Source organism: Typopeltis vanoorti, chromosome 5, assembly GCF_054136105.1.
Source record: "Typopeltis vanoorti isolate ZY-2024b chromosome 5, IOZ_Tvanoo_1.0, whole genome shotgun sequence".
Taxonomy (NCBI): domain Eukaryota; kingdom Metazoa; phylum Arthropoda; class Arachnida; order Uropygi; family Thelyphonidae; genus Typopeltis; species Typopeltis vanoorti.
This window is the reverse complement of record NC_143553.1, coordinates 37,856,275-37,873,661: the sequence shown is the minus strand read 5'-3', so window position 1 is coordinate 37,873,661 and position 17,387 is coordinate 37,856,275. Positions and strand designations below refer to the sequence as shown.

Below are 17,387 nucleotides of genomic sequence, written 5' to 3'. Positions count from 1 at the left end.
TTGATTAATATAACTGAACTAGGGGAATATGATAAAAAATCGCTAACGTCATTTAGTACTGTATAGTGAGTAGGCGAGGCGGTTTTATCCCTATCTGACTTTTAGAAGCTGAGGGAGAGGTTAATCTCCACCAGTAGCCAATCAGTAATAGCTGGCCTATGTCTATCACTAATTATACATGGCGTCGGGGTAGAGAGGCGACTGACAAATGCCGTCATCTCGTGGTCCCTAATTCTAACACTATGTTCACTGTCTGTAAATAGTATGGGTTCTACGGTCGATTTTCTTCAGTTTATGGGACGAAAAAGCCGACTTTCCGGGAGAAGAAACCTGCTTATCTGTGTCAGAGATCGACTAACTCAGGAATTGTCCAAAAACCAACTTACTAAAAATTCCTCTAGTCATCGACTAGAATTGAACTTACGACGCTCTCTCTCTTCCGGCGATTTCGCGCTGTGGAAGGCACAGGCCATCTCCATTGAGCTACACAGACGCCTAGAGCAATATGATAGATCCATTTAAGTTACTTAAAGGATTTTACAGGAGTGATGCAGGGGAAATGTTTCACCACTTGGCTAGTGCAACAGAACAAGAGCTTATCACTAGAAGTTCGGTTAATGAACGGAATGGGTTGCCTAAGTCATTTGTGAGTATGTTGTCTGTTAATGGTTTCAAGAAGGGTTCTGATAGATAGTGTGTTGGTAGTTTTGGTCTCTCACGATGAGACTTAGGGCTCCATGGAAGTGCTCGTGCGATAACAACAACAATGATAACTTTTGGAAACTGAATGGACAGTTCAGTCTCCGCAGGTGGGCAATTCCATCTAACTGTTCCAAGACTACCACTAATTTTAATCGCCATTCGGTGAAGATGCCGCAAACGAGTGTCGTGATCTATCTGTAATAATAATAATAATAATAATAATAATAATAAATGCCTGCATCCAGTTAAAAATTAATGGAGGATTAAAAGCTGTTCAAAGTCTTCTAAATGCATAAAAAGACTTAATGTACAATTTTTACATGATAATTTATTTGTAAAAATTGCAAGTTTATTCTATTCAAATCACAAAAATCTATTTACATTATTTTGAATAGATCTATTTACATTACAAAAATCTATTTATCAATTTTCTTTGCTTATTTTAATGGTGGTTTTCAAGTCGATGTTAGAGAAACGTATTCTGTCTGACAGATATGTAAATAGAGAGAACTAATGTAAAAAATAAAAAATATGTATATTTCTTGAAATGCATCAAGAAGGTAACAGAGTTGTTATATATGGATGATTACTCAAATATTTCGTTAAGTAGTGTTAAGGCAAATCGTGCTGAGGGTCGTAAAGGATTTGTGATCAAAATGCCCGACACTTCAGTATTTCTGCACATCACGCTTTTACTTTCAGGATAAAAGCTGGATATATATGCAGTGTATATTCACCGAAGATTGTATGAACCCAAATGTTACGAGAATTACTTCATTTGTCATTTATTGGTGGAAATAATGGCAGTGGCTCACCGTAAGTTTCTTCATATATTTATAAGATACTTCATGTTAATTGAGAATCGGACAGTAAACTGGCATTCGTTATAAATAAAACTGGTTTATAATTAGGAAGTAATAATAATTTAAATTATGATTAGGCTTCTGTTGCACGGCAACTGCGGCAGTGTTCTGTCCAGTGCTGATGCAGAAATTCATACCGCATTTTTTGTTATTCTGATTTAAATTCTTTGGAATATTTTATTTTTATGATTTGTAGATCTGACATTGAAACGCTGACACTTGAAGTCTTCTGAGAATTTGATGGAGATACACAATTTTCATTATTTATGTTTCCTTATGGATCATTTCCTCCTGTTAAATTCATTATGTATTTAACATTAATCTCTGAAATGATCACACGGATAAAATATTTCAAATATATGAGCTTCATATCCTTATTATTTCTATAGTATCCAAATGTTATATTAACTTCAGTGGACACTTTGCATCCATGTAATTGTATAAAAGCCTCAAGGCCAGTTAAGTGGTTAAGTAGTGTGACTAGTAATTTAAAGGTGATGTTGGTGAATGTCAAGTGAGTGTAGGAAGTTTTGAGAAAGAGGCACTGAGAGAGGAAATGGATGATATGAAAAGTGAGTTTGAGGAGCCTGAAGAGGGTGATTAGAAGACTTGATATGAGGCAAACGAGTAGAACTGAAAGAAAGTTATGGGAATGGGAGGAGGAGATGGAGAGAATGGGTGAACTGCAAGATGAGAGAAGATATAGGAACAAGGGATAGAGAGGAGACAGGTAAGTGAGGGAACAAGGAAAGAGTGGGTCATAGGGTGGGGGAGAGTGAGGGGGGGATGATAGTGAGCAATGAATGAATGGATATGTGAGGAATGTGATGTATCGAGATTCAATAATTCATGATGTGTAGAATAGAATGTTAGAGTAGTACCTGTCTGGAAGAACAATAGAGAGAGAGCTCAACTATGGCAGTAAAATGAGATGATAAGGCAAAGATGAATGATGGTAGATATAAATTACCTGAGAGATATGAGGTTAATGCCAGGGATTGTGCAGCAGAAAAAGTGTGAGAGGGATGACAGTGCATCACCTAGATATGATAACTTAAAATTGAGAATAGCAGTACATAATTTTTGTACTTTGGGTAAGTGAGAGTGCTAGGGCAGGGAAACTACAGTTCTTAGAGATGGATGATAGCAGGGGGGGTTGTCTCATAATGGGGATAGTTGCTTAAGAGATGAGTGAATGCATGGTATATCAGAATCAAGTCGAGTTGGGGTGGGGAGGATTAATATTATGTATAGTAATACTGATAATGCATTCATGTTGTTCATATAGTTGTCAAGAGTATGAGGAATGAAGGGAATGACATGGTGGCATCAATAGCCCTAGTCTATCCAAAGATTATTGGATATTAAAATGTGGTTGACAGAAGATATGTCTTGACAGGAATACATGTAAAAGGCTATAGTCTATTTTGGCAGGATGGTGACAATAAGTGGTAAGTTGTATTCTTTCAAAGCAGAGAATTTGGAAGGAAATAACATTTAAATTTTTAAGAGTGTATGTCGGGAGCCAGAGGTGAGCAGGACAGGATATTTAGTGTGTCATTGCTTATAGGCAATGACAAGGTTCTTAATGAAACGTGTTGGCACATTACCAGCTGCCTTAAGCCTACAAAAAGTGACCATCTATACTCATTCTGGAATTGCACCTCCTCATATCAGAAGAACAACACAGAGTAGATATGAGCAAAGCTAAATGATGAACGGCATCCTTTGTATGGACATGTTGTAGTAAATAGGAGACTAAACTCAAGGAAAAGTTTTATTCACCCAGTGGAACTGTTGGTTGATTCCTTAAGAGTTACAAGGTCAACAATGTTGCAAGAACAATTTCCAGAGGCTCTGAACTTAAACGAATCTCTTCCATCCAGCTTACATCTAGACTGGCAAAGATGGAAGACATTGAATAGTCTTCATTCCAGAATGGGCAGATCTAAGCAGAATATGGCTAAATGGAGCTGCACAGACAATGACAGCTGCTCATGTGGTGAAACACCAACCATGGATCATCTTCTGCAATGCTGCCTAATGGGCATTAATAATATTTATACCCGAGAAGATTTAATGCAGTGTAATGAAACAGCTTTAAAGTATATTAATCACTGGATGAGTGAAATTTGACATTTTATGTTTTTGTGTAATATTTTATGCAAGTGACATTTTTGTCTCTTAATATATGCGTTTAATACATATTCTTTTAATGTCTATTTCTTTAAATGTATGCTTTTAATCATTTATATGTGTGATCTTACATTTTCTATGGTTCGCATACGAAATAAATAAATATATAAATAAATTGCTTATAGGCCATCGAATAGAGTTTGAGCAGGAAGTATTTAGGCAGATAAGTTTAGCAAGTGATCACTCTGGGAGATTTGAACTGTGGCATCATAAATGGGTAGAGGTTTCAGAAATTCTCGAGGGACCAATATCTTAGGCAACATGTATTAGAGGAAACATGAGGATTGAGACTTTTAGGAATTGTTTCTAGCATCATCTTCTCTGATATAAATATACCATATTTTGTAATCTGTGCAACATCTGAAAAGCCAATAGAGAAAATGTCACCGCTTTTATTCAAAAGGATTTAAAAGGACTGGCTCTCCTAAAATAATAAAGAAACTATGTTCTGGTGATACATGTGTAGAAACATCATGTCAACAACAGCATTCTGAAAATCTACTCAGAGCAACCTCAATCATTGGAATACCAATAACATTTGTACCTCAAAACATTCAGTTCTTGTAGAGGAGTGATCTCAGAATGGGATCTCCTTAATCTTCCTGATGAGGAGACATGTTCAGAGTTGAAAGATCAGGGAGTGAGAGGTATGAGGTGCATCCTGATTTGTAAGGATGGTTACCTAGTTTCAATCAGAAACATCATCCTTACTTTGGATACTCCTAATCCTCCAACATCTGTAAAAGCAGGGTATCTCAATTGTCCTGTTAGATTGTAGAGCTCTAATCCACTAAGATGCTTCAAATGCCAATATATGGATATGCCCAAACTGCCTATCTTGGCTCTGTCGACCTGTGTCTGATGAGGTAGTAAAGAGGATGATAACAAATCTTGCTCTGCAAAAGAAAGCTAAATATGTGAACTGTCAAGCAGATCATCCAGTGTATTCCATGCATGTCAGAAGTGGAAAGATGAAAGAGAAAGAAGATAAAAACAGAACAAAATTATATCAGGATGCAAAAAGAAGTTAGCCACTACCACACCTGCTCTGAGATCTTCTTGTGCCGAGGAGGTAGCATTTAAGAAAATTTCAAAAGCAACTCAAACTCATATGTCTATTCAACCATCTGATACTTTCACTATACCTGAACTTTATGATTATGGCTGCTTTTTTGTTGAGCGCATCAGTCGCGTGATGTATGGTTTCACTCTAGAAATGGTTCCATTTAATGAGAACCCTCTTGTGAAAAAAAATTATGCCAAGGTTATCACTTTAAAGATAAACCACCACATCCCTCCCCACAGAAAAAATGGATACTTCAATATCCACTGAAAGTAGCTTGAACTCACCAAGTGATCCTGACACATCCAATGACGTGTTGGATATTTTTCCAGAGGAAGAGATGAATACTGGCTTGTTGTCCATATTTTCCAAAATCTAAACTTGACAAGGATAAGTCATAAGCCTCCCAGAAATGAGCCAAGTCTATGAAGCCTAAAACCATATAAAAATTTTTCAATGGAACTTTAGTGGGTTTTGCCAGAATATCAATGATGTCAATCACCTGCTGCAGAAACACAGACAACCTTTTTGTTTCTGTCTGCAGGAAACATATTTGAAACCTGGTGAGGACCCTACCTTCGAGAATATCACTCTTATATGCAAGGACAGAACTGGAGATCATCCTGCTCATGGTGGCTGGTTGTCCGTATTTTCCAAAATCTAAACTTGACAAGGATAAGTCATAATCCTCCTAGAAATGAGATGTCTGTGAAGATTATCAATCTAAAAATTTTTACAATGGAACTGTAGTCGGTTTCACCAGAATATCGATGATATCAATCACCTGCTGCAGAAACAGACCTTTTTTGTTTTGGTCTTCAGGAAACATTTATAACCCGGTGAGGACCCAACCTTCAGGAATATCGCCCTTGTATGCAAGGACAGAACTGGAGATCATCCTGCTCATGGTGGAGAGCTATTCTTTTGTGCAGTCATACACATTTCTATTATGTTCAGCTTAATACTGCTCTGAAAGCAGTAGCAATTCACCTGTATGTAGGGTTTCTTATCACAGTATGTTTCATATATTTACCACTGGGTTATGAATTAAATGAAACAGAACTTGATAAAATCATATTGCAACTGTCTCAGTGCATACTCGTAATGAGTGACTTTAATGGACCATCCTGTGGGGTGGTGCTATCACGAATAAATGAGGTCATATGAGTGAATGTCGACAACCATGACCTCACCCTTATTAATAAGAATATGCCTACCTGCTCTTATTCTGGTCACAAGGGATGTTGAAGAAAACATATACAAAAGTGATCGTTTTCTCATGATTAACACTACATCTTCACAAGAACTTCATCCTCCTACACGGTTGTCCATGTGCAAAATGGACACCAGGCTGACTAGAACACATTTTTCCATCTTGCAAAATTTAATATTGAAGCAGCCAGCCAAACACTTATCAATGAAGTATATAACAGATTGTATTGTTCATGCAGCAACCACAGCAATTCCAAAGACATCATCCTGATTTTCACTCTCTGCAATGCCTTGGTGGAACTCAGAATGCCAAGCAGTCAAAAAAAGAACAAGATATAGCTTGAGGTATGTTTCTTAGATATCCTACCACAAAAAACTTAATAGAATTTAAAAGTGCTTCGGCCAAATCACGTTATGTGAGACATCGTAGTCTAAAACATCCTGGATTCAATTTACATTATTGATTAATCAAACAACCATTGTAAAAAATTATATGAGATAAAATCTGGAAGATGAAAGGTAGATACAGAACACACCATTTATTTACTTTGGACCATAATGGATGTGGTGTTGTTGATCCCAAAATTATCAGACACTTTGGAAGTTTCAGAATCTCAACAGTGGTTTTGATATCGTCTTGATTTTTTTAATTTTGTAAGAGCAACAAGAGAAACAGTGGCTAAGCATTTGTGTCAGGGGACGGAATGATACAATCAGCCATTTGTTTAGGAGGAACTCAAGCTGTTTTTCTCCCTCAACCTAGTGCAGTGGACCCTGATTACATCCATTATGAGATGATAAAACACCTTTTATCATTTGTGGTTCTCCTTTTCTTACTATACAACAAATATTTATTGAGAACAAGTTCCCAAACTCTTGGCATAAGTCAATTGTCATTGCTATTCCAAAATCAGGTGAGGATCCAGCACAGACCAACAGTTATCATCCATTTATTTAGAAAGCCACAAACTTCTTTCCAACAGACAGTATGATTTTTGTAGACATCAATCAGCCTTGGACCATTTGGCCTGTTTAGAAACTTATATAAGAGACAACACTTTCCTTACATGAGAACATGTTGTTTCATTGTTCTTTGACATGGAAAAAGCATGCAACAGCCTTGAGATTTGGCTTCTTAAAAGGCTTGTTTAATCTTTGTGTGAGGACCTTCCTGTTTTTTTTTTTAAAACTCTGTCCAGCTGAGTCTTTCATCCTAAGTGGGAAGCACGTCAATTTGGCCATATCATCAAGAAGAGGTGGAGGGGGGGGGGTCTTAAAGCTCTCTCGTAAGTGCAATCCTCTTTGCTATTAAAGTGAATTCAATTACTGAATAGCTTCCTCCCACAGTAGGCAATTGCCTTTTTTTTTTTTTTTTTTTTTGATGATTTTAAGGTTTACTGTCACTCCTGCAATATGAGAGTCATTAAAAGACAACTTCAACAAGCCATCAATTGTGACTCTTTATGGGTTGAGGTTTTCCACAGAAAAAACTGTGTACACCCCTGCTGGAAACACACTATTCACCCCAATCCTGATTTAGGAATAGGACAACCTATTATCCCAGTAGCATCTTTGACAGAAAGCTAGTGATCTTTACACACACTTTCTTCAAAAATGCATTAATATCTGCGTTCTACCCTCTACAGAGTGGTTTGCTGATTGATTTTTCTTGCTGTGCATTTATTGTGCACTTGTATGTTCAAAGTTGGATTTTGGATTCCAGGCCTGCGGTTCTGGAAGGGAGAGCAATACCCCAGTGGTTGGACCCTGTCCATCATCAGTCAAATAATTTTTTTCGTTTTTATAGATATTAATTTCATTATATTAACCATGTGTATAGTTTTATTTAGTTGATTTAAATATATGTTTTTCTGTTTGGTCTCAAGTCAGTTATTTCTGGAGTTTGATGCAGTATCTTTTAACTGTTATTTTCAGTCAGATTGAACTCTTAAAAATTTTTAACTTAACATTCAGTGTAAAAGAAAAAAAAAAAAGTCTTTTTCAGAGTGTATTAACATAACTGGTGCAGCCAGTAATTATTTTAACACAGCTGGCACAGTAGATATAGCATGATTTATTAATTTCCACTTGACTCTCCAAAACCATTCAGAAGTGGTCTATCACTCTCTTACAGTTTACCCGAATTCTTTATCCTCAGTTGTTTCATGGGCCCTGACAGAGTCCCAATCAAGTAATGATACCATTGGTACAACACAGCCTTTCATAACAGAAGAAAGAAACAAAAGACATAATACCAGTATAAATTTACCAGTTTTTCTAATCTGTGCAACAGGTGAAAAGCTAATTGGGAAAATGTCACCCTTCTTCATTCAGAAAGGTTTAGGACTGGCAGGCTCTCCCAAAACAGTGAAGAAACCATATCCAGTTAAAAAACAGTTAAGAAATCAATAATAGTCCACTTTATAAAACACTCATTTCCTGTAGAGAAATTCTCAGAATGGGATCTACTAGATATTCACGATGAGGAGATATGTTCAGAGCTGAAATATCAGGGAGTTACAGGTTTGAGGCACATCTCAATCTATAGGGAGGTTATCTGGTTTCAACCAGAAACATCATCCTTATTTTTGATACTCTTAAGCCTCCAACATATGTAAAAGCAAGGTATATAAATTGTCCTGTTAGTCTGTACATCCCTAACCACTAAGATTCTTCAAATGCCAGAAATATGGACATGCCCAAACTGCCTGTTGTGGCTTTGCCTCCTGTGCTCGATGTGGTTGTAAATGACATGATAATCAATCTATCTCTACCAAGAAAGCTAAATGTGTAAACTGTTAAGGAGAGCATCTAGTGTATTCTCTGCTTGCCATAAGTGGAAAGAGGACAAAACTTATCATATCAGAATGCAAAGAGAAAGTTAGTCACCTGCTCTGAGATCCTCTTACGTTGAGAGGGTAACACTTAAGAAAATGCCAACAGAAACTCCAACTCTTATATCTATTCCACCATTTGATAATTCACCATGCTTGAACTTTCATGACTGTTTCTCTGTTGAACACAGCAGTGTCCCAGTGTGTGGCCCTGTTCTGAAAATAGTTCCATTTGATGATTTCTTCCCACTTAGGAAAAAAAATTACAATTATCACATAAAGACAAACCACCAGATCCTTCCACAGAAAACATGGATACTTCACTATCCACTGAAAGCAATTTGAACTTAGCCAGTGATCCTGAGACATCTGAAGATGTACTGGCTATTTTTTCAGAGTGTAACAAATATGCCTTTCAGAGTATAACAAATGTCTGCTGAATGTGTTATTTATTATCTTTAGTATTCTACACGTTTTTTCTATATATTTTCCTTTCTTACTCTACTTCCTCTATCTTACTATTGTTTATCCACCTTTGGTGTTTTACTAGTCGTATGCCTATGAACACTGGAATATTTATTTGTTAAGACTGTGCCATCCAGTATTTCAATATTGGCATAAGACTCAGTAAAACATCCGGTAGATTTCTCTCTCTTACTAGAGTATATTCCTTCAACAAAGTTTATATAAACAGTCGTGGTTCTTAAGTAATTCAACTGCACTTTTAATGCCTTAGTTGTTTCCTGCTCACAAGTCTGATTATTTTTAGAAACAGTGCATTGTAAAATAAAAGATCAGGCAGCACTCTTTTAACAAATAATTAAAACATTTATTTACATTAGTATGAAATATACATGAATCAAATGATAGGAGATTGCTTTCTCTACCTATCTATAAAATCTTTAGCATAAAATTAGAGCCCTTTTACTTAAACACTAAATAATCTCTTTAACTCAAAAGCTTATTTACTCTCTGCTTAAAAATTCAACTTAATTAAACTCCTAGTTTACTTGCAAAGAGGATAGCTAACTCTCTATTAAGTTATTTTTACAAATTTGATATCAACTTCTAACATGTCAATTGACTCTCTTATGGACACTTCTTATTACTATTAAACTAATTCTTAAAAGTCCATATATAACATATCTACTAGATTATAAGAGAAAATGTACAAAGGGATGGAACTTACAGAGGCTCTGTATCGCACATTCAGTCAAGAGTCTTGCACTAAAGTTTCTATGGCATTTCTTTCATCTTGAGTTTTAGGCTTCTTTCAGGAGTGTCTTGCTTAGCGGTATCACGTCGGGAATATTGGCGGGCTTTTGGACTGCAATCTGCGGTACTCGAATAGCACATGCAAAAGGTTTCAGCATAAGGGAAAATTCTCCTACTTCGGGAACTTCTGCTTCTAACTGCTGCCACTTCTGCTACTAATCGCCGATGACTGTAACTGCCGACCGCTGATGACTGCTCTGGCTCTCTTCGGTAACAGCGCTTCGCCTTTTGCTCTCTCGGCAAATGGATCTCGGCTCTCCTCTGTCAGCAACTGGACCTGGACATTCCTGCTTAGTAACTGGGGCCTTGCCTCTCCTCTTTTCTCTGCCGCCACTGCTGTGGTTCTGACTGCCTCTTCTCTGCCGATGACTGGAAGCCTATTATGCTCATCTCAGTCCTCTTTTTTATTTTCCTGTTCTCCTGACCTTGCACTAAGAGTTGTAAACCCTGAAGAAAATCGCCACGACTCTTTCATCTTCTTTTAAGTTTGACCCACTCTTTGTTCTCCTCCGTGCATTCTTTTGGTCGTATTTTTCCGGGCAGCGGAAAACTTGTCTCTAAAACTAGCGGACCTCTTTGATACTTTGCTTATCCTTTCGGGCCACGGAAACTTCTCTAAACCTAGCGGCACTCTTAGATATTAACTTTAAAGGTGTTATCTGCAGAGCTTGTAAGCAACTTTCTTATACACAAAAATAGGAAACAACTTTCTTGTGCTCTTACACATAGCTATATACAAAGTTCCAATGGCAAAGCATTGCCTTTTGTTTTTGACGTTAAAACAGTAAATACAGTCACTTCCCATAGGGTTAACTACATCAATATTTAGCAAAATATACATAGAAACAAATGAGACTTGACCTATGTAAAAATCGATCTAAAGCGCTTTGGTATTTTTAAGCTACATCGAATTTTACAAGAGGAAGAGATGGACACTGGTCATCCATACTTCCCAAAATCTATTGAGAAATATAAACTCAATAAGGGCAAGTCCTCAATCTCCTAGAAACCAGACAATTCTACAAAGCCTAAATAATAGGTCAATTTTTACAGTGGAACTGCTGTAGATTTTGAAAGAATATCAATGATATCAAGCAAATGCTGTAGAAACACCAGTTTTTTTTGTTTGTTTGTTTCTGTTTGCAGGAAACTTATTTAAAACCCAGTGAGGATCCTATCTTCAGGAATATCACTCTTGTATCCAAGGACAGAACTGGAGATGGACCTGAACATGGTGAAGTAGCTATTCTCATCGACAGTCATACTCCTTTTCATCATGCACAGCTTAATACTGCTCTGGAAGCAGTAGTGATTCGCTTATCTGTTGGGATTTCTAATCACAGTATACCGAATATACAATCAATGGACAAAATTTTAGAGATAGTTATCTAATAACTTGTTGATTCTCCTCAGCCTGTACTCTCTGAGGCATTGACTCCACCAGATGCCAGAGGTGTCACGGAGGTAATACTGTAAAATTCAATGCAGCATAAATTTTTCTATTTTTTATTACATCGACATTTACAGGAGTCTCATCCAAAATTCACAAAAAGTAAACTTGTAAATTTTATATGTAAATAATACTAACAGCCCATATATTAAAACTCAGAGGAATTAGCATGATAAAGTGTGTAAAATAGAAAATATATGAATGTGTTAAATTCAAGGGAAATGCCGTAGAAATCAGAAATGTATTCTAATTGTCTAAGTTTGTAATGCCAAAAGCCCATGTATAGAAACTCAGAGGAATTAACATGCTAAATAGAGTAAACAGAAGATGTCTTAAAATGTTATGTTCAAGTACAATGGCTTTGAATTTGGAAATGTATTGATGTTAGCATTTAGTATAAAGGATACCTATTGTATCCAAAGTCAGTCTGATACTCTTCAGGGAGAGCTAGAAGTCTGCACCTTCAAGAAGGTTAAGAGTTTGCATGTGAAAGTATGGGGGATCTCAAATCTTAGTTCAAAGTTTGTGCTGGAATGTTTGGGGGTCCCAAACCTTCACCCAGGGTCCCGCAGAAAACCAAATATAAGGATCATAGAAAAGAGATCGACATTCGACCATCGGCAGAGTTGATGCCAGGAGAAAAAAAAGAGGAGGGAGTCGATCCATAGACTACGTCGAATCCGAATGAGGTCGTGAAGGAAAAACCAGAGGCAAAAACTTACAGAGCAAAAAGCAGCCCCAGACCAGGATCTAAGCCTTGATCGTCAGACCGTTCGTCCGAATATCTGTAACGGTGGAAAGTCGCGCTCCAGCCCCGCATGCCATTCCAGAGGAGAATAACTTATCCGTGAACTCTCTAAAGTAAGAGCCGAAGCCCTGGAAATCAAGGAATCCAGGAAATCTGTAAAGGAAGTATGAACAAGTGCACTATACTGATGAAAGAGTCATGCGAGTTAATTTTTGTTGTAAATTTTCTTATGTTGTGAAGGACTGATAATCTTATAGAACTACTATATATAGTAGAATGAGAATTTGTTTGCATAGAGAGAAGTTGTTGTTTTTAAAGTAATTTTGTCTATGGTAAAAGACTGTTTTTGAAGAACTGATAAGATTATAGAATACTATATATATATATATATTGTTATGAGAAGTAGTTGCATAAAGAGAATTATGTATTGAGTGAAGGCTGGAATTTATGGTTATAGTTAATCAAAGCATGATAATTCCTAAATTGTAAATGGGCTGATAGTTATCTCATTTAATTGCTTAATTATATGTATCACTGATATTTTGTTGAATGCTTACGTAAATGTTCTAAAAGAAAGTTTCCTCTAAAGTGCTTAACTTAGAGAGGAGTGACAAGTAGCATTTCATTAGTGTATAATTTGTATGATGTTTCAGCATAAATAAACATGTTTGTTTTAATTACAAAGTGTGCTGCTTGATCTTTTTCGCAGTGCACTGTTCCAAATAAACACGATTCTGTGAGCAGGGAGTTTAAAAATAGGTACAAATTAATGTTGAGAGTTAGCTACGACTGTAAATAATTATTGAGAAGGGCCTTAGTATAGAAAGTAAACTTGACTTTTTGAACTTGACTTTGACTTGTCATGGCCCCTTTGTGCCAGGTCGGCTCTGTTCAAGGTGGCGGCGGCTTTGTAATGGTTTGGGGAGTCATCTCATGTGATACATTAGATCCCTTAAAGTGTCTGGAGAGATCCTTAAACACTGCGAGCTACCAGAATAAGCTGGCTGATCACCTACACACTTTCATGGACTTTGAGCATCCTGAAGCCAATGGTCTGTTTCAGCAGGGCGATGCCACCCCACTAAACCGCAACCACCCAGACATGGCTCAAGGAACAATCACCTGAGTTTTTAACCATCCAGTTTCCCCCATGTTCCCCAGATTTAAATCGGATCGAATCTCTCTGGGATGCCATTGAGTGAGACATCAGATCCATGTATCTCGGATGAACATCTAAGTTGCAGTTGCAAACAATGCTGCAACAGGAATGGCTGGTATTGTACTCTGTATGCTATTGTTGTCTATATTGTAATATTATAGTTATCACGCCTTTGTACTCTATTATCTCTATTTGTACAATCTTTTGTATTTTTCTTATTATTCAATTACTCTTGCTACGTTCTTCTTTATATTTTAATTTACTACTTCTATATCTCTGTTCTTCACTATCCTTATTTTTATCCTTACTTTATCTAATCCTTTCATGCACTCTATTAACTTTATTATCTTTGCACTACCTTCAGTATTCCTTCCTTATACCGGAGATCTCTAGAAATTTATTTTTTATTACAGACTGCACTGCACCACTAAAGGTCTCCTTGTGATATAAGAAATATCAATACTTCCAGTCAAGTTCACTTTCTATACTAAGGCCCTTCTCAATAATTATTTACAGTTGTAGCTAACTCTCAACTTTAATTTGTACCCATTTTTAAACTCCCTGCTCACAGGATTGTGTTTATTTGGAACAGTGCACTGCGAAAAAGATCAAGCAGCACACTTTGTAATTAAAACAAACATGTTTATTTATGCTGAAACATCATACAAATTATACACTAATGAAATGCTACTTGTCACTCCTCTCTAAGTTAAGCACTTTAGAGGAAACTTTCTTTTAGAACATTTACGTAAGCATTCAACAAAATATCAGTGATACAAATAATTAAGCAATTAAATGAGATAACTATCAGCCCATTTACAATTTAGGAATTATCATGCTTTGATTAACTATAACCATAAATTCCAGCCTTCACTCAATACATAATTCTCTTTATGCAACTACTTCTCATAACAATATATATATATATATATATAGTATTCTATAATCTTATCAGTTCTTCAAAAACAGTCTTTTACCATAGACAAAATTACTTTAAAAACAACAACTTCTCTCTATGCAAACAAATTCTCATTCTACTATATATAGTAGTTCTATAAGATTATCAGTCCTTTCATCAGTATAGTGCACTTGTTCATACTTCCTTTACAGATTTCCTGGATTCCTTGATTTCCAGGGCTTGGGCTCTTACTTTAGAGAGTTCACGGATACCTTGGGTGAAGGTTTGGGACCCCCAAACATTCCAGCACAAACTTTGAACTAAGATTTGAGATCCCCCATACTTTCACATGCAAACTCTTAACCTTCTTGAAGGTGCAGACTTCTAGCTCTCCCTGAAGAGTATCAGACTGACTTTGGATACAATAGGTATCCTTTATACTAAATGCTAACATCAATATATTTCCAAATTCAAAGCCATTGTACTTGAACATAACATTTTAAGACATCTTCTGTTTACTCTATTTAGCATGTTAATTCCTCTGAGTTTCTATACATGGGCTTTTGGCATTACAAACTTAGACAATTAGAATACATTTCTGATTTCTACGGCATTTCCCTTGAATTTAACACATTCATATATTTTCTATTTTACACACTTTATCATGCTAATTCCTCTGAGTTTTAATATATGGGCTGTTAGTATTATTTACATATAAAATTTACAAGTTTACTTTTTGTGAATTTTGGATGAGACTCCTGTAAATGTCGATGTAATAAAAAATAGAAAAATTTATGCTGCATTGAATTTTACAGTATTACCTCCGTGACACCTCTGGCATCTGGTGGAGTCAATGCCTCAGAGAGTACAGGCTGAGGAGAATCAACAAGTTATTAGATAACTATCTCTAAAATTTTGTCCATTGATTGTATATTCGGTATACTGTGATTAGAAATCCCAACAGATAAGCGAATCACTACTGCTTCCAGAGCAGTATTAAGCTGTGCATGATGAAAAGGAGTATGACTGTCGATGAGAATAGCTACTTCACCATGTTCAGGTCCATCTCCAGTTCTGTCCTTGGATACAAGAGTGATATTCCTGAAGATAGGATCCTCACTGGTTTTTAAATAAGTTTCCTGCAAACAGAAACAAACAAACAAAAAAAACTGGTGTTTCTACAGCATTTGCTTGATATCATTGATATTCTTTCAAAATCTACAGCAGTTCCACTGTAAAAATTGACCTATTATTTAGGCTTTGTAGAATTGTCTGGTTTCTAGGAGATTGAGGACTTGCCCTTATTGAGTTTATATTTCTCAATAGATTTTGGGAAGTATGGATGACCAGTGTCCATCTCTTCCTCTTGTAAAATTCGATGTAGCTTAAAAATACCAAAGCGCTTTAGATCGATTTTTACATAGGTCAAGTCTCATTTGTTTCTATGTATATTTTGCTAAATATTGATGTAGTTAACCCTATGGGAAGTGACTGTATTTACTGTTTTAATGTCAAAAACAAAAGGCAATGCTTTGCCATTGGAACTTTGTATATAGCTATGTGTAAGAGCACAAGAAAGTTGTTTACAAGCTCTGCAGATAACACCTTTAAAGTTAATATCTAAGAGTGCCGCTAGGTTTAGAGAAGTTTCCGTGGCCCGAAAGGATAAGCAAAGTATCAAAGAGGTCTGCTAGTTTTAGAGACAAGTTTTCCGCTGCCCGGAAAAATATAATTGGAATATAAAAATATAAAAGATAATTGGATTTATTAGACCACACAACTCTGGTCCTCTCTGCAGAGGTTTGCTATTGATTGTCCTGGCACCAGGCGAGGTGCAATGGCTGATGACCTGCTGTCAACAGTAGTACTACATGATTAGGGTGTCGGCTCCTGCATCACATGGTAATCAGGGTATGCCATACCGTTTGCTTGCTGATGCTGCTTAGACCTCCGACATTTAAGGTGGATGTGATTTGTGCTGCTGTTGCTCTGTAGTTGGTCTGTATTAGCCTAGACAGTCTACATGATCATGGTGATCAATGGCATGCAGTCATAAACTGCTTGCTCGCAAGGCACTGGTACATCTTTTGATGGTATACTCACAATAGACTCTTGATGCGGTTGTCCTCAAGAACTCTAGGGTATCTTACCATTTGGGTGATAGAATGACTCATCAGTCTTGTGTTGATCATATGTCTATGATCAAAGTTGCTAAGATCACCACATTTATCCATGTTTGTTGATTGCGATACACTGTTAGGAAGCCCTGATGTCTGCCAATTTACCATTTGCATTCAGTTTGGGTACATTTCACTCTGCATGAGGGGTGGGATATCAGTGTTTTTTCTGGCATCTAATGTTTTTCCCATTGAGTGTATTTACTGCTTTGTTCTAAATTAAATGAAACAGAAATTGATCATCTCATAATGAACTTCCTCAAGTCATTTTCCTAATGTGCGACTTTATCGACAAAACACTCAGTTTGGTAGCCACAACACAAATAAACGAGCTTGTATCATTGAGTGAATGCTCAACAACCGTGACCTCTCTCTTATTAATAATGGAGCAGATACCTTCTTTCACATGCCCTACCACTCTTATTTAGCAGTGGATCTTGCAATCTGCTCCCTTGCCCTTTTTCCACTGCTTACATGGGATGTTGATGAAAACATATGGAAGTTTTCATTTAGCTGTTATCAGCACTGTCTTCACATGAACCATGTCTCCTATATGGATGCCCATGTTGAAAATGCACCAGGCTGACTGGAATGCATTTTCCCATCTTGCAAAATTTAATATTGTAGCAGTCAGCAATATACTTATTAATGAAGCAGTGAAGTATGTCACAAATTGTATTGTCCATGCAGTCACTGCAAGAGTTCAAAAAACATCATCCTGATTTCCACTCCATTCTAAGCCTTGGTGGGACCAAGATTGCCAAGGAGCCAAAAATGATCAAGATAGAGCACGGGATATATTGTAGATAT

General features: G+C 36.6%; 1 protein-coding gene across 1 annotated transcript in view; it reads left to right on the top strand.

Annotated features, from left to right (window-relative positions):
- The first annotated feature begins 1,159 nt into the window (after positions 1 to 1,159).
- The window catches only part of Brd8 (Bromodomain containing 8), a 575,604-nt gene continuing 559,376 nt past the window's right edge, over positions 1,160 to 17,387 (top strand). Inside the window, exon 1 of the mRNA XM_090393081.1 lies at positions 1,160 to 1,518. Coding sequence (XP_090249207.1) covers positions 1,503 to 1,518 — 16 coding nt within the window. The 5' untranslated portion in view covers positions 1,160 to 1,502. The remainder of the gene's footprint in view (positions 1,519 to 17,387) is intronic.